The sequence below is a fragment of the Cheilinus undulatus genome, linkage group 11, assembly GCF_018320785.1.
Source record: "Cheilinus undulatus linkage group 11, ASM1832078v1, whole genome shotgun sequence".
Classification (NCBI taxonomy): Eukaryota; Metazoa; Chordata; class Actinopteri; order Labriformes; family Labridae; genus Cheilinus; species Cheilinus undulatus.
The window spans coordinates 50284667-50303321 of record NC_054875.1 but is presented as its reverse complement, the minus strand read 5'-3'; the positions used below and the strand labels follow the sequence as shown (position 1 = coordinate 50303321).

At 41.3% G+C, this 18655-nt stretch overlaps 1 protein-coding gene across 1 annotated transcript in view; it reads right to left on the bottom strand.

Moving 5' to 3' along the window:
- Positions 1-2846: 2846 nt before the first annotated feature.
- Positions 2847-18655, bottom strand: part of LOC121517082 — a 15817-nt gene continuing 8 nt past the window's right edge. Inside the window, exons 1-7 of the mRNA XM_041798597.1 lie at positions 18541-18655; positions 14977-15327; positions 13852-13926; positions 9179-9292; positions 8902-9024; positions 3740-3774; positions 2847-3664 (exon numbers count right to left, since the gene is read on the bottom strand). The exon at positions 18541-18655 is cut by the window's right edge and continues 8 nt beyond it. Of these exons, the coding sequence (XP_041654531.1) occupies positions 3617-3664; positions 3740-3774; positions 8902-9024; positions 9179-9292; positions 13852-13926; positions 14977-15327; positions 18541-18589 (795 nt within the window). The 5' untranslated portion in view covers positions 18590-18655 and the 3' untranslated portion in view covers positions 2847-3616. The remainder of the gene's footprint in view (positions 3665-3739; positions 3775-8901; positions 9025-9178; positions 9293-13851; positions 13927-14976; positions 15328-18540) is intronic.

The window sequence follows — 18655 nt, the reverse complement described above, 5'->3', positions numbered from 1 at the left end:
AAACTAAATGAACAGGAACACAGCAGCAGGGTTGGGAGCTCTAGACGGACATTTCTAGAAAGGTTAAAGGTTGTAGACAGATGGTGTGAGGTGTTCAGGAGTTAACAAAGAAACTCTCAGTCTGATCATTTTCACATCTTTAATAAAAAAAAAAACTGAATTACAATCATTTTTAAAAATCAGAAAAAATTAATTTTCTAAATGTGATCAAACATGAACCTGAAATGATGTTCAGCTGTGGTTAAAGAGTTTAATTATTAAACAGCGTGAAAAATATTTATGTTCATTTTGATCAGTGATGGAAAAACGTATGTGGAAACAATCCTGATTCTCTTTATGTAATAAAAGACAGATTAATACAAAGACAAAAACACTGATCCACCTCTGAGGGAGGAAAGAGAAAACCAGGAGGATAAATGAGGACGTGGGAAACCTCAGGAATTAGAAAATGAAGTGATTCATTTAGATTTGGTTCATTTAAAGTTGTTTGAATTTGATGAAAATAGTTACAGTTTAATCATTCTGACTGTTTTCAGTCATCATTAACAGCTTTTTTTTTTTTTTTTTTTTTTTTTGGAGTTCAGTAGAAAGTGAAATAAACATTTCAATTCCAAAAAAAGAGAATTTTCTGGCTATATTTTGTGTTTTCAGGCTTTAAAGGGTTAACAGTAAAGGACCAAAGAGTGACGATGGAAACTAGAAACTAAAAGTGAACTCTTCAGATGAACTACGGCGTTTTTTATGACTGAAGGAACAAAAATGTTTCTGCTGCAGGCAAAAAAAGCACAACGTCACAAAAATGCCACGATGCAAACGATTAAACAAGATTATTTAATCTGAAGGTTGATCACTTTTATTTTCACTTCCACATCTGAGAAAACATTTTTATGTCTTCATTTAATTCACTTTCATTTTTTATGCTTAAAGACTTAAATCATCGTCACTCTCTGGTCCTTCCACCCTCCTTCCTTAAATGTTTAAACTAACCCTAACCCTAACCCTAACCCTAACTCTAACCCTAACTCTAACTCTAACCCTAACCCTAACTCTAACCCTAACTCTAACCCTAACTCTAACTCTAACCCTTAATGATGAGGAGAAACAGTCAGATGTGCAGAAGAATCTGTTTCACTCAGAGAGAACGTGGCAAAAATGGCACCATACAAAAGACTATAAAAGTGATACACTGTGCTTAACAAATGTATCAGACCAGCTGTCATCTCTGTCTCAGAGACCATCCAGCATCATGAAGTGCTTTAATGCAGACTCTTTCATTTCCAGTCAGCTCTCCACGTTTTACCATTTTGAACAGGAATAAGGAATTTCAAACTGAATTCACCTTTTTAAACCCAAATGTGAGCCACTGGGCTTCTCTGAGAAGTCAGAAATGAATCAAGCATAACATTCAACCACTAAAACTCATTTTTCTCCTCAGGAATGACAGTAAATAACTATAATTTAATAAATTAATCAAGATATAATAATGTGCTTTTCTATTTTTTCAGTGTTTTTGTAAATCAGTCAATTTGAAAATTCATGGATAACAATAATAATTCTATTTTAGCATTAAAAATAGTATTAGGGTTAAAGAGCTTCTACATGTTGGTGTATTAACCACTGCAGAAACATAAAGAATGATTCTGGTAATTACCAATGCTGTTAATTTTGGGCAGCTGTGGCAGAAACCTGACTTTGGGTGGCGGTCTAATACATTTGTTCAGCACTGTGTATGAAGATTTTTGACTAATTTTATTTGCATTCATAATTCAAATAAAATTCAGACCTGATCATGAATATCAAATATTAGTTTTATTTCTTATTTAACCATTTCTCACCAATTTAAGTGCAAAAAAAGAAGTGATTTAAAAAGAACTATTTTTCATATCCATAAATAAGATTTCTTTGAAGGGGGTTATCACATCACAGCCTTGAACTGTCAACAACTCTGATTTTTATGCATTTTCCTTTTTTTAATTTAACTCTTGTGCCATTCTCAAATTTACCACCCTCTGGACACCTTCGAGGCAAAAATGTACACATACTGAAACACTGCCATTAAATCCACATACATCAATATTTTTTCTACTTTTTTTCATAAATCTCTTAAACAACTTCTGACCTGCTCAAAACTACAAAAAAAATCAATAATTCTCAGAATTTTAACCCTTTAAATGCCAGTTTGATTATTTGAAATATTTTATTTTTACTAAAAAACACAAAAAGTGAATTATTTTCCATATAATAAATAGTAGAAAGATGGGGCTTTGGTGCTGATGAGAGTCTTGGATGGATTAAAGATTAGCAACAAAACTGATGTGATTGCATTAATATTTTTTAGGTAATGTCAGAAATACCCTCTGGACACCTTGGAGGCTAAAATGCCCCCATTGACTTCCATTAAAACCAGGTTTTTTAATCTCACTGTCACTGCAGTATAAAATCATGCATTCTTTAATGTCAGCATTTCAATGTGAAGGAATCTAGTGAAATTTGCCTTTTTTACCGTATTCCACCAGATTCAACCGTTTACTCATTGTAGCACCATGCACCACATTCTTCTGTTTTTGCTGTTATACTATGGAGAGTTTTGTGTGAGTTTAAAGGGTTAAAATCCTGAGAATTATTGAATGATTGGTAGTTTTGAGCAGGTCTGAAGTTGTTAAAGAGATTTATGAAAAAAAGTAGAAAGAAATATTGATGTGTGCTGATTAAATGGCAGTTTTTCATTCGTGTACATTTTTGCCTGGAGGTGTCCAGAGGGTAGTAAATTCACTGAGAGAGTCTGAATGACATTTAAGAGGAAAACATGTTGGATTTCCAAAATTTAACTAGAAGGAAAAGTTCCTGTAAAATTTCATGCCACAAGCTGTAAAACTGATGAAATGATCACAAATTAAAAAAAAAAAAAAAAAAGTTGAAAAAAAAAGGCCAAAAATGCCCGAGGAAGGCACAAGGGTTAATATTTTAATAAAGTGTTATAATATGATAGCGCCACTATAGGAAACCAAGAGAAACATGTAATTTCCTCTCAAATGTCTGACATTTGGTGAAAACAGGGAAAACTGCAGATTTGAAGCAAAGACTCCAGGATGAAAGTTTAATATCATAAATGTTTGTTTCTACTGTGAGGGCTGGAGGATCAAAAACCTAGTTTAATGGTTTAATGGGACATTTTTGGTCTCCAACAGCCTGAGAGGGTAGAAAAGTCTACAGAGATTATTACTGACCTGATACAAGTTCTGATATTTAAATTTAAATTTAAAAAAGGAACACAGTCAAAATAATCACAACTGGACAAAAAGAGACAAAAAGCCATAAAATGTCCCCGACATCCTCTCAGGTTTCATCAAATCAGTCCAAAATTTATCACTTCAGTTTTTGATTCACATGATTTTAATCGCCCGGACCTTCATCATTTTATTTTGTTACTTCCTCCTCACTTTTGCCTTTTCAAAATAAAACATTTGGTTTAAAAAACGGAGAGAAAAGCCCTGAAGTTTGGGGTTGAAAGCTTAAATGTCGTTTATGATAGCATCTAGTCTAAGAATGATTCTTGTTGGTTAGAAAAGCGTTTCTTTCCTCAGAAAGCTGATGGAGGTTCACGTCAAATCTTTGTTCATATTTCCAGAGTCTTCTCCCCGACCTCCTCAGGCACCCGGTCAGCCTGCAGAGGAAGAGGGCAGAGGTCAGAAGGTTTTAAAAACATCAACGTTTAATAATGAGAGACTTTAACACTCACGCTGGCGATAGTAACGTAGTCCAGCCCCACAGGCTCTGAAAAACAAGGAGAGGTTTAAACCCACTGAACATGCTCGTTCTGGTGACTGAGGACATTCATTCATTTATTTTTATTTATTTGTTTGTGTTTATGACGATCATTTCATTACTTTAGTATGTCAAAGAGTAAATAAAATATACAGGACGGTCAGCTGAGCGGGGCTTATGGTTAAACCTCATCCTGCTGTAATGGAGGGGTGTCAGACTCAACCACAGCAGGGGCCAGATTCTGGATTCAGGTCTAACCTGAGGGTCTAACAGGGTCAACATTTAACCATCAACCTCATCTTCACCAGTAATAAGATATGTAACAAACGGCACTGATGATAGATCATTTGGAAATTCAAAAAAGTAAAAATGATACGTTTAAAAGCTCAAATCTGAGGTAAAAATTCAAACATATTAGTTCAGTTTGAACACGATATTAAAAATAGAAAAAATATGTTTTCAAAGAGCAAATGTATTAAGAAAAACTAAAATCATAAGTTTGAAAGGTTAAAATGTGAGATCAGATTTTACAATGTGAGTCTGATAGGTCAAAATATGGAATTAAAAAGCCAAAATTAGGAGTTTAAAATGTCAAAATATGAGCTAGAATTTAAAATGATGACTTGAAAAGTTCAAAATATGACTTAAATTTAAAATTGGGATTGTAAAAGGTCAAAATATCCAATCCAATCCAACTTTATTTGTTCAGCACTTTAAAACAACCACAGTTGACCAAAGTGCTGAACAGGAGAACAAATAAAAATACATAAAAACATAGCAGCTCACAAGAGATAAAAGAAGAGCACTACATACAAAATACAGAATCAATTTAAAAGACATGAAACATATGTAACATGAAAAGGCACGCATAAAAAATATAAAATGAATATAAAAGTTGACGACTACTGTGTGTTCAAGGCCAGAGAAAAGAGAAAATATGATTTAAAAAGTCAAAGTTATGAATTTAAAATGTCAAAAATGAGGAAAATTGAAATCATGAGTTCAAAAGTCAAAATATGGGATTAAAAAGCCCAAGTAGGTCAAAATATGAGTTAAAATTTAAGATTGTGAATCTAAAAGATAAAAATGTGACATATAAAGTCAAAATTATGAGTTGAAAAAGTAAAGTATGACATAAAATTTTAAATTGGGCATCGAAAAGGTCAAAATATGGCATAAAAAGTTAAAATTATGAATTTAAAATATCAAAATATGAGGAAAAAAAATAAAAATCATGACTTTAAAGGTCAAAATATAATATAAAAGGTTAAAATTATGAATTTAAAATGTCAAAATATGAGAAAAAATTGAAATCATGAGTTTAAAAGTCAAAATATGGGATTAAAAAGCCAAAGTAGGTCGAATTATGACTTAAAATGTAAAACTGTGAATCCAAAAGGTAAAAATGTGACATATGAAGTCCAAACTCTGAGTTGTAAAGGTCAAAGTTTGAAATCCAAAGTCAAAATCACAAGTTTGAGTCGTAATCTTGAGATGCAAAATTGAAAATATGAAATAAAAACACGTATTTCTTTCCCCACACTCTTGACTTTTTATGAAGTCTTTCTTACTCTTTACTTTCTCAGATTTTTATGGCTTAACAAGCATATTTTAAATAATCAGGTTGAAGTTCATATTTTTATACTGGAGGAAATCTGCAGACCTCAGACTGGTGGGACAGTTAGAATACAAATATGATGTGATCCTGTGGGCCGGATATTATCCTTCCACGGGCCGGATTTGGCCCCTGGGCCTTGAGTTTGATACCCCTGCCTTAATGGAATCAAAGCCAATGTAAAACAAAAAAAAAAGAGAGACAAGGCAAACTCAGCATCCCGTTGGCCCGTTACTAAACTCCTCCCCCTTCACCAAAGTCTTATCCCTGAGAAGATCATACCAACAACACCCTAAATAACAGAAAACTCTACACCACATCCACTGTGAGCCTACAGAGTGCAGCAGGCTGGCAGTGCCACTTTTAACCGCTTTTCTCCACATCATGTCAAAAACAGTCATGTGCTGAAGCTTTGGGCATGTAGGGCTCTGAGGATTCACTACATACCACGATGTCAGCCAAGGTCAAGGTCAGCAGTATCTGTTTAGTCCGGGTCTTTTCACCCCTGGTAATACACCTGGAGACCTCCAGCTTTGTCGGGTCTTTGGGACATCCATGGCTCTTGTTTGCCTAGTGGCGTTCGCCGCCTCAGAGGTTGACTTCTTGGTTTACCTGGGTTGGCTTTTAAAAACTTTCGTGGGAGGGGTTGTTTTGGTGGGGAGTTAGTAACAGGGCAGTTCAGGCTGATAGCTGGAGACAATCCACTGCCAACCACTCCAAGCTTAGGACGGGCGATGCTGTGAGTATTTGTATTATTGTTTGAGATGTTAGACATTATATTTTATAGAGTATTGTTAAAGTATGTTTGTATAGCTTGTAGTTTTATTCATGTGCATGTGAGATGCAGTTCTTTTGTATTATAGTAGAGAGTGAATGTTTTTGTATCTTCTTTTTTTTTTTGCAGTTTTCACCTATGGTTAATGTGGATAGGTTGAGTAAATGACAGCAACCTTTCTTCGACTCCGTCTTCATTGACATGGTTTAGCTCCGTCTAGAGTCATTACACACTGGACAAGAACACTACAGCTCCACCAAAGGCTCATGGGAACCCTGCTGTCCCCCAGACGGTACCCTAGGCCGTGCTTACTCACCACATACACCCCTCACTCTGCCCTTTAGGCTCTGACTTTGTTATTTTAATAAGAATATTTTTGCATGTCCCTGGTAAAGTCCAAGACATCCAGAGCAGGACTGGGGTTGTGTCAATCCTTTCAACGTCTACATATCTGTCCCAAACTCGACACAGAGCTTAAACAAAGGCCACCCTGAGCGGTGGTCTTGGTTGTCTCGTTCTCCTCTTCTTTGCAGACTACAGGATACCACCACCTACAGCGCTAATGGGTTTCCATGGCAACAGCTGCATGCAAGCTTCACATCGCCAAGCCCAACGCCAAGGTTCAGATGGAGTGGAGTAGAACACGCCGACACTGGACTGTGGAGTGACCAATCATCTTCTCTGTTTACAGTCAGATGGTGAGTCTGGGCCTGGAGGATGCTGGGAGAACGTTACCTGTCTGACTGTGAAGTCTGGTGGAGGAGGGATCATGGTATGGGGCTGGTTTTCAGGGTCTGGTCTAGACCCCTTTTCTCCAAGACATTCTGGACAATGCTATGCTTCCAACTGTGTGATCTCATAAATGCTCTACAGCAGTGGTTCTCAACATTGGGGTTGGGACCCCCTTGGGGGTCGCAGGACTCTGGGAGGGGGTCGCCAGATGCCTTTAAGAAACTAAGAATATTTTTTGCACAATTTGAGCCCATTTTTGCCTCTTCTTACCCTCTTTCTGCCACTTCACACCAAATTTGCCACGTTTTAACCTGTTTTTATCATTTTCTTGCCAAATTTTGCCACTTTTTAACAATTTTGCTACATTACCCCCATTCTTGACACTTCAGAATCCAATTTCAACACTTTTTCTTGGCATTTTTTCAATTTTTAAGACATTTTCATCACTTTTAAACCCTTTCCACCACTTTTCCCTCCTAATGTGGCCTCTGTTGACCCATTATTTTCACTTTTAACCCCTTTTCACCACATTGTATGCTTACATTTGCCATTTTAACCACATTTCACTATTTGTCATGCCCATTTTTGCCAGTTTAAACTAAAATTTCCCACTTTTTAATCCAATTTCACCACATTTTCCCCCCATAACTGCCACTTTTAACCCTTTGGGCACCACAGTTTTTTCAAGAAAATATTCAATTTTGATATCAACATTTCAAAAGGCAGTAGCTTGATAGTGGTTAGAAAGGCGCTATATAAATTCAAGATATTATTCTTATTATATTATAAAGGCATACTGTAAATGAGAAAACACTTCAGTATGACCCAAAGTTTGTGGTGGGAGTAAATTACCTAATCTAATTTGCATATTCCATCACCAGGCGGCCTCCACCGCCACAGCTTCTACCACATCTGCCCCTACCTCTGCAGTGTTTTTATTCCCGCTACCTTCGTCAGTGTTCGTGTTTTGACCACCCCTGCAACCCCCACCATGCCCCCACCCCGGCCCCGTTGAGGAAAAGCATCGGCTTCGGTATGTGCTGTTGGTGGACTCTCATGGCGCACGGAGTTGCTGTGGCTCCGACACACCGGCAGTCTCTGTCTCATCGGACAACTGAACGTCATCGTCAGAGGGGTGAATATTCCACTAATCCTCCTGGCATTGTGAGTATTCTCGCTACAGTTCGCTCTGTTTCTCTCTTTTACGCACCGACTACAACCACTTCTACCACTTCCCAGCTTCCTTGACCGGCGTTGCGTCTTCAAACGCTCTCTCTCCAAGACTTTGAATAGAAACACGCCCACAGATGCTGCTGGATTGAAGTCACTCATGTCTGCCATCTCCTGGTGTAAAGTAGTAACAACATTAGGCACCATATTTGCAGCTAGAGCCTGTTTAATTCAGCAATGTTGCTTGTCGCAATTTTGCGACTTTGGTGCTTAAAGGGTTAAGCCAGAATTGACACTTTGAACCCTTTTACCACTTTTTTTGCCCATTTTTGCCACTCTAATCCTTTTATGCCAATTTTTCCATATTTTGCCACTTTTAATCCATTTCTGTGTTTTCCAAAATCCCATTTCACCACTTTTTTTCCACCATTTTTTTGGGTCATTTTTAACCCATTTTAGTTTTGATTTAAAAAATAGGATTTACATTTTTAAGATGACTTTATACTACGGCACAAATAATAAAAATCCCTCGATAACAGTGGATATTATTCAGGTAAAAAAGTTGACTGTGGTTATCACAGATTAATATAACAATGGACCCTCATTCTGCTGACTTCATGGCTGGGTCCCAGAGACCTCCCCCTTTGTTCCCACCCCTATGGACGGCCTTGTCTCCACATGATTATTCTAGAATGTTCATGGCTGTTCAACCACCTCCAGGTACAGTGGGGGTCCCAGGTCTCTGGAACCTTTATTTTTGGGGTCCCCGGCTGAAAAGGTTGAGAATCACTGATCTACAGGATGAATACTTTTGTCCACATAGTGAATGCGGTTCCTCCCTCACCTTCAGGTCTTCTGGTCTTCGTCCTGCAGACTACCAGCAGAGCTGCTGATGAAACGATGATCACCAGGACCAGAAAAAGCTGGACATTCAGAGGACCTGTGGTGTGTGGCTCTGGGGGAAGACCTTCATTCAAACACAGGGACAGAGTTATTTTGTGCCTGCACCTCTAAATCTGAGGTAAGGTGGATGTTCTTCTTTAGGGGGCCAAACCAGTCCACCTTAGGTGAGGTAGTCTAAGTATTTCTAGCAGTGAGGATCGACAGACAGGTGAATGTACCTTTAGCTGCTGCTGCTTTCGCCAGATCTTCTGGTTCTTCCAGAGCTGTCGGTGTGGAGGCTGGAGGAGGGGATGTAGGATGTAGAGTCTGGTTTGGGCCAGGACCTGTCAGAGCTGTGAAACACCATAAAACTGTCAGAGACTGATGACACACAGGTGCTGATAGTCCAGAGACAAGACCAGCAGCTGCTCAGGACCAGGGCTGGGTACCAGTGGGTCTTCTTGGTACCAGTGCAAAATTAATTCCCATTTATGCTCGAGGTTTGTTCACATATCTGTGTTTGAGTTTGTTGAAGTGAATGTTTAAAAAATCCACTAGAGGTCGCTGTCTCTCAGGGACCTCCTAGACTCCATGGTGGCAGATCCATCAGTCCTCAACCCAACTGAGGGACAGACAGCTAAAGGGAGTCAGCATCTAGACCCTGGTAGTTCTAAAGGGGGGTCATCATGTAGACCCTGGTAGTTCTAAAGGGGGGTCATCATGTAGACCCTGGTAGTTCTAAAGGGGGGCCATCATGTAGACCCTGGTAGTCCTAAAGGGGGGTCATCATGTAGACCCTGGTAGTTCTAAAGGGGGGCCATCATGTAGACCCTGGTAGTCCTAAAGGGGGTCAGCATCTAGACCCTGGTAGTTCTAAAGGGGGGTCATCATGTAGACCCTGGTAGTTCTAAAGGGGGGTCATCATGTAGACCCTGGTAGTTCTAAAGGGGGGCCATCATGTAGACCCTGGTAGTCCTAAAGGGGGGTCATCATGTAGACCCTGGTAGTTCTAAAGGGGGGCCATCATGTAGACCCTGGTAGTTCTAAAGGGGGGGTCATTATGTAGACCCTGGTAGTCCTAAAGGGGGGTCATCATGTAGACCCTGGTAGTTCTAAAGGGGGGCCATCATGTAGACCCTGGTAGTTCTAAAGGGGGGCCATCATGTAGACCCTGGTAGTTCTAAAGGGGGGCCATCATGTAGACCCTGGTAGTTCTACAGGGGGTCATCATGTAGACCCTGGTAGTTCTACAGGGGGCCATCATGTAGACCCTGGTAGTTCTACAGGGGGCCATCATGTAGACCCTGGTAGTTCTAAAGGGGTCATCATGTAGACCCTGGTAGTTCTACAGGGGGCCATCATGTAGACCCTGGTAGTTCTAAAGGGGGTCATTGTTTAGACCCTGGTAGTTCTAAAGGGGTCATCATGTAGACCCTGGTAGTTCTAAAGGGGGTCATCATGTAGACCCTGGTAGTTCTAAAGGGGGTCATCATGTAGACCCTGGTAGTTCTACAGGGGGTCATCGTTTAGACCCTGGTAGTTCTAAAGGGGGTCATCATGTAGACCCTGGTAGTTCTAAAGGGGGTCATCATGTAGACCCTGGTAGTTCTAAAGGGGGTCATCATGTAGACCCTGGTAGTTCTAAAGGGGGTCATCATGTAGACCCTGGTAGTTCTAAAGGGGGTCATCATGTAGACCCTGGTAGTTCTAAAGGGGGGCCATCATGTAGACCCTGGTAGTTCTAAAGGGGGGGTCATCATGTAGACCCTGGTAGTTCTAAAAGGGGGGTCATTATGTAGACCGTGGTAGTTCTAAAGGGGGGTCATCATGTAGACCCTGGTAGTTCTAAAGGGGGGCCATCATGTAGACCCTGGTAGTACTAAAGGGGGGTCATCATGTACACCCTGCTCGATATAAATGGGGGCACTCATGTAGACCCTGGTATTACGAAAAGGGGGGTCATCATGTAGACCCTGGTAGTTCTAAAGGGGGGCCATCATGTAGACCCTGGTAGTCCTAAAGGGGGTCAGCATCTAGACCCTGGTAGTTCTAAAGGGGGGTCATCATGTAGACCCTGGAAGTTCTAAAGGGGGGCCATCATGTAGACCCTGGTAGTTCTAAAGGGGGGCCATCATGTAGACCCTGGTAGTCCTAAAGGGGGGTCATCATGTAGACCCTGGTAGTTCTAAAGGGGGGCCATCATGTAGACCCTGGTAGTCCTAAAGGGGGTCAGCATCTAGACCCTGGTAGTTCTAAAGGGGGGTCATCATGTAGACCCTGGTAGTTCTAAAGGGGGGTCATCATGTAGACCCTGGTAGTTCTAAAGGGGGGCCATCATGTAGACCCTGGTAGTCCTAAAGGGGGGTCATTATGTAGACCCTGGTAGTTCTAAAGGGGGGCCATCATGTAGACCCTGGTAGTTCTAAAAGGGGGGCCATCATGTAGACCCTGGTAGTTCTAAAGGGGGGGTCATTATGTAGACCCTGGTAGTCCTAAAGGGGGGTCATCATGTAGACCCTGGTAGTTCTAAAGGGGGGCCATCATGTAGACCCTGGTAGTTCTAAAGGGGGGGTCATTATGTAGACCCTGGTAGTTCTAAAGGGGGGCCATCATGTAGACCCTGGTAGTCCTAAAGGGGGGTCATCATGTAGACCCTGGTAGTTCTAAAGGGGGGCCATCATGTAGACCCTGGTAGTCCTAAAGGGGGTCAGCATCTAGACCCTGGTAGTTCTAAAGGGGGGTCATCATGTAGACCCTGGAAGTTCTAAAGGTGGGCCATCATGTAGACCCTGGTAGTTCTAAAGGGGGGCCATCATGTAGACCCTGGTAGTCCTAAAGGGGGGTCATCATGTAGACCCTGGTAGTTCTAAAGGGGGGCCATCATGTAGACCCTGGTAGTCCTAAAGGGGGTCAGCATCTAGACCCTGGTAGTTCTAAAGGGGGTCATCATGTAGACCCTGGTAGTTCTACAGGGGGTCATCATGTAGACCCTGGTAGTTCTACAGGGGGTCATCATGTAGACCCTGGTAGTTCTAAAGGGGGTCATCATGTAGACCCTGGTAGTTCTACAGGGGGTCATCATGTAGACCCTGGTAGTTCTAAAGGGGGTCATCATGTAGACCCTGGTAGTTCTACAGGGGGCCATCATGTAGACCCTGGTAGTTCTACAGGGGGCCATCATGTAGACCCTGGTAGTTCTACAGGGGGCCATCATGTAGACCCTGGTAGTTCTAAAGGGGGTCATTGTTTAGACCCTGGTAGTTCTAAAGGGGTCATCATGTAGACCCTGGTAGTTCTAAAGGGGGTCATCATGTAAATCCTGGTAGTTCTACAGGGGGTCATCGTTTAGACCCTGGTAGTCCTAAAGGGGGGTCATCATGTAGACCCTGGTAGTTCTAAAGGGGGGCCATCATGTAGACCCTGGTAGTTCTAAAGGGGGGGTCATTATGTAGACCCTGGTAGTTCTAAAGGGGGGCCATCATGTAGACCCTGGTAGTTCTAAAGGGGGGCCATCATGTAGACCCTGGTAGTTCTAAAGGGGGGCCATCATGTAGACCCTGGTAGTTCTAAAGGGGGGCCATCATGTAGACCCTGGTAGTTCTAAAGGGGGGCCATCATGTAGACCCTGGTAGTTCTAAAGGGGGGCCATCATGTAGACCCTGGTAGTTCTAAAGGGGGGCCATCATGTAGACCCTGGTAGTTCTAAAGGGGGGCCATCATGTAGACCCTGGTAGTTCTAAAGGGGGGCCATCATGTAGACCCTGGTAGTTCTAAAGGGGGGCCATCATGTAGACCCTGGTAGTTCTAAAGGGGGGTCATTATGTAGACCCTGGTAGTTCTAAGGGGGGTCATCATTTAGACCCTTTTAGCACCCCTGTGATCACTGTATTTTTTTTTTCTAGACTAGAATCATTCTCTTAAAGCCTTGGTTCCCAGGGACCCCCTTAGGGGACCCAGATCTCAGTGGGGGGTGTGAGGTTCTGTCTGCTCTGATTAGATTTACACATTTTTAAATGAATCACGGTCTACAATCATTCATGCAGGGGTTTTTGGGTAACCTTAATTGTGTTTAAGGCGCCTTTGTTTGGATTAACAAAAAAAAAAAAAAAAAAAAATTATGTTATTTTTTGCAGAGGTTCTTGCTGTTCTTGTGTGTGCATGCAGGTCAGTGCTACTTTAATTTTTAAACACCTGGCAGTAGAACTGAAGACCAACATTTAGGTTGGTTTAGTTTTATTTTAGTTATCAGTGTCACTATTACAGTCCTAGAGTCAGGTTTTTAGGTTGGTTTAGTTTTATTTTAGTTATCAGTGTCTCTATTACAGTCCTAGAGTCAGGTTTTTAGGTTGGTTTAGTTTTATTTTAGTTATCAGTGTCTCTATTACAGTCCTAGAGTCAGGTTTTTAGGTTGGTTTAGTTTTATTTTAGTTATCAGTGTCACTATTACAGTCCTAGAGTCAGGTTTTTAGGTTGGTTTAGTTTTATTTTAGTTATCAGTGTCACTATTACAGTCCTAGAGTCAGGTTTTTAGGTTGGTTTAGTTTTATTTTAGTTATCAGTGTCTCTATTACAGTCCTAGAGTCAGGTTTTTAGGTTGGTTTAGTTTTATTTTAGTTATCAGTGTCAGGATTCTTATCTCGTGGGTGCAAACTTGATTTTGCATGGCTGTGCAGAGCAGGAGCTCATAGAGCATCTGGTACGGTTGCATTTCCTCACTTGGCTTCCTCAAAAATTTTTTCCCTCTGACTTTGACACGGTGACGGCTAGGAGGTAGCTCAGCTGGAGTTATGTGAGTGTGTGGGTGTGTGTGTGGGGGGGGCGGGGGGGGGGGGGGGGGTCATCAACACTGTCATAAAAATACTGCTAACATTGTTAAAGTTGTTGAGATTCTATCAGAAAAGTGAGAACATACCTTTAATGGTGGATGTCTCTGGAGCAGAGGCTGATGGAGCTGAGGAGAACGTCTGAGACTTTTCTGGATCAGGAGCTGAGAAAGAAAGAGCATGTTAGACCAGAGATACTCAGCGTGTGGCTCTGGAGCCACATGGGGCTTTTTTTGTGATTATTTGTGGCTCTTTATGTCTGAATTCTAAATGTTATTCCCCCAAAAAACCCTTAAAGGGAAACTTTTTCACAATTTTTTGCCACTCTTCACCCATTAGAGCTACCTTTGCCATTAAATAGCACTTGTTTCCTATTTTTTGCCACTCATTTTTTACACTTTTTTACCATTTTGGTCATTTTTCACCACTTTTAACCCATGTAAGGTAGCTTATGCTATTAAATACCACTTTTTTTCCTTTTTTTTCTATTTTTGCCACTTCTTGCAGTCAGTTTTATCCCATTTGTGCCCTTTTTCACAATTTTTGCCCATTTAAGCTACCTTTTGCCATTGTTTCCTATTTTTTGCCCATTTTTGCCACTTCTTTTTGCCATTTTATCCCATTTTTTGTCCCTTTTTTCCCATGTTTTGCCCATTTTTGCTACTCTTTGCCATTAAATGCCACTTTTTCCTAATTTTTCCCCATTTTTACCACTACTTTTTGCTATTTTTTATCCCATTTGTGCCCTTTTTTACCATCTTTTGCCCATTTAAGGTAGCTTTTGCCATTAAATACCACTTGTTTCCTTTTTTTTTTTTTGCCCATTTTGCCATTCTTGATTGCTTTCTGCCCATTTTTGGACCATTTTTACCACCTGTAACTCCTTTTTTTGTCACTTCTCACTCATTTTCGTTGTTTTTTCTCGCCCTTTTCCACTTTCTCTCCCCATTTTTGCCCCTTTTCACACATTTGTGCTGCTTTTTGACCATTTTTGCCACCTTAGATGTATTTTTAATGCTACTTAATCAATTTTTGCCACTTTCACCTCTTAAACTGTGGCTCTTGCAAAGGTATTTTTTAACACTTTGGCTCTTTGGTTGAGTAACACTGAGTTAGAGCATTCAAAGCCTTCAGATGGCCATTCTAATGAGTAGATGTCTGTCAGTGTGGGCTGTAGTCTGGTGATGATGGAGTAGTGAAGGATAAAAACTCACCATCTTTCACTGTCAGCTCAAACACCTGGACCTGATGCTCCATCCGACCGTCCCTGAATACACACTTGTACGTTCCAGAGTCGTCCTTTGTCAGTTTGTGGATGCTCACAAGTAAAGTCAGCACAGACGGTCTCCCGGGTCCGTGGTCGTTATAATCCATCCTGTATCTCCCCCTCTGAGCTTTGAACCCGGTCGTTTCAACGAGGATGTCTTCCTCTCTACACAGACCCCGACAGAAGACCTTCCTCTCATCAGGGTCATCGAAGAAACACCTGAAAGTGACGTCCTCTCCTTCAGGGACGGTACGAGTAATGACGCCAGATTCTCCCAGACAGGCTTCTCCTTCATGGACTGCAACAAGAACACTCAGAGGTAAAGTCTTCCTCTCTCAGACTGAACAAGAACACTCAGAGGTAAAGTCTTCCTCTCTCAGACTGAACAAGAACACTCAGAGGTAAAGTCTTCCTCTCTCAGACTGAACAAGAACACTCAGAGGTAAAGTCTTCCTCTCTCAGACTGAACAAGAACACTCAGAGGTAAAGTCTTCCTCTCTCAGACTGCAACAAGAACACTCAGAGGTAAAGTCTTCCTCACTCAGACTGAAACAAGAACACTCAGAGGTAAAGTCTTCCTCACTCAGACTGCAACAAGAACACTCAGAGGTAAAGTCTTCCTCACTCAGACTGCAACAAGAACACTCAGAGGTAAAGTCTTCCTCTCTCAGACTGAAACAAGAACACTCAGAGGTAAAGTCTTCCTCACTCAGACTGCAACAAGAACACTCAGAGGTAAAGTCTTCCTCACTCAGACTGCAACAAGAACACTCAGAGGTAAAGTCTTCCTCTCTCAGACTGAACAAGAACACTCAGAGGTAAAGTCTTCCTCTCTCAGACTGAACAAGAACACTCAGAGGTAAAGTCTTCCTCTCTCAGACTGAACAAGAACACTCAGAGGTAAAGTCTTCCTCTCTCAGACTGAACACAGAGAACGGTTACATTCTGAACATACAGAGGTCATCCGGCATGGACAGGAGGTCAGAGAGGTCAAAGATCTACAGAAGACATTGGGGAAGTGGTGGCTGAATCAATACTAGAGTACTGATACAACACCATTTCCAAAGAAGTTGGGTCGCTGTGTAAAATGTCAGTGAAAGCAGAAGTCAATGATTGTCAGATCTCATAAACTCAGATTTGATTCACAATAGCACAGAAACAACAGATCAGAGGTTAAACTGAGACATTTTAACATTTCAGGAAAATAATAACTCATGTTGAATCTGATGGCAGCAACACATCTCAGAAAAGTAGGGACAGGGCAACAACAGGCTGGAAAAGTAAGTGGTACTGATGAGGAACAGCTGGAGGAGCATTTTAGCACTAATGAGGTTAATTATCAACATGACTGGGTATAAAAGGAGCATTTTAGAGAGGCAGAGTCTCTCAGAAGTAAAGATGGGCAGAGGTTCACCAATCTGAGAAAAACTGAGTCTCAAACTGGAACAGTTCAAGAAAAATGTTCCTGAATGTAAAATAGCTCAGATTTTGAATCTCCTCCATCTACAGTCATAATATCATCAACAGATTCAGAGAATCTGGAGAAATCTCTGAGAGCAGGGCCAAGGCTGAAGGGGCCCTCAGGGGCCCTCAGGGGCCACTGCATTAAAAACAGCCATGATTCTGTAGTGAAATCACTGCATGGGCTCAGGAACATTCCAGAAATCATCGTCTGTCAACACAGTTGGCCGTGCCATCCACCAATGACAGTCAAAGCTGGATCATGGAGAGAAGAAGCCAGATGTGACCAGGATCCAGAAACACCGTGGTCCATCTTCTCTGGACCAAAGCTCATTTAACATGGACTGAGGAAACATGGAAAACTGTTCTGTGGTTAGAGGAAACATGGAAAACTGTTCTGTGGTCAGAGGAAACGTGGAAAACTGTTCTGTGGTCAGAGGAAACCTTGGACGCTGTGTCCTGTGGACTAAAGAGGATCTGGAGCATCCAGCTGGTTCTCCTGGCTCAGGTCTAAAGCCTGCATCTCTGGTGGTATGGGGTTGCATTAGTGCCTATGGCGTGGGCAGCTCTAACATCTGGAGAGGAACTACCAATGCTGGACAGCAGAGAGAGCTTTTAGAGCAGTGATACTCAACCTGTGGCTCTTTCGTGTCTTCATTTTAGATATTACTCCCCTAGAAAACCTTAAAAAAGGAAACTTTTTGTCTCCTATTTTTTTCCCATTTTTTCAACATCTTTTTGAAACTTTCAGCCCATTTTTGCCTTTATTTTTACTTTTTTGCCACTTTTCATCCAAATAAGCTACCTTCTGCCATTAAATACCACTTGTTTCCTTTTTTTGGCCATTTTTACCACTCTTGACGTTTTTGCCACTTTTGGACGATTCTTTGTCTCCTGTAACTCATTTTTTGGTCACTTCTCACCCCTTTTTGCTGCTTTTTGACCATATTTGCCACCTTTAACTCATTTTTATTGCTACTTCAAGCTGTTTTTGCCACTTTTCACCTCTTAGATTGTGACTCTTGCAAAGGTATTTTTCAACTGTTTGGCTCTTTGGTTGAGTATCACTGCTTTAGAGCAACATATGCTCCCGTCCAGACAACGTCTCTGTCAGGGAAGGCCTTGACTATCATCCATCACAACAGCATGGCTTCACAGGAGAAGAGTCTGGGTCCTGGACTGGTCTGCCTGCAGTCCAGACCTTTCACCAATAGAAAACATTTGGAGCAAAGAAGACCCAGCTAGAATCCGGCATCAGACAAGAATGGGACAACATTCCTCTCCCATCAGCTGGTCTCCTCACTCCCAGACATTTGCAGACTGTCGTTAAAAGAAGAGGAGATGCTGCACACTGGTAAACATGGACCTGTCCATACGTTTTTGGGATGTGCTGCTTCCATGAAATTCAAAATGTCTCAGTTTAACCTCTGATCTGTTGTTTCTGTTCTGTTGTGAATCAGATTTGGGTTTATGAGATCTGACAATCATTGCTTTTATTTACATTTTTCACAGCGACCAAAATAAAGTTTATTATCTTATTGAAATAGTAAAATATGTTCTCCAATGATGTCCTCTCTCCACGCGTCTCTCCTCCATGTTAAAGTCCATGAGCTGACTGAATAATAATAAATCTCAGTACCGATGAACCTGGCCCCCGTTCTTCTGTGGAATCAGCTCGAGTGTGGCTGAATCCACTACTATGGGAAACAAACATCAATGAACATTTCTCCTTCTGCGTGTCTCCATCCTGACTCTGACCATTTCACAACATTTAAAACGGAAGAAAAGCTCCAAAAGAGGAACTCTGAGCTGGAGCTGAAGGTTGTTTATCTCTGACAGTCTGAGGAAACTTTAGACAGGCTCTCAGAAATCAGGATTATTTTCTACTCTGACTACAGAGGGAAACATGATTTTAAGTTAACTAGTATTTATCATCCAAAGACACTCAGACTTTAACTTCACTGTTAAAACAAACTAAGACTTTATTACTCCCAGCCTCTGCAGGACTCAGCTATCTAAACAGAGATGAATAGAGGAGAGCAGTACTCACTGAGGATGAGGATGAGGAGGAAGAGGAGCAGAGTGTTGTGGAGCTTCATGTTTGAGTCTCTGACTGTTTTTCTGTTTTTCTTCCTTCGTCTCTGTCAGGAAATTTCTACTTTTTT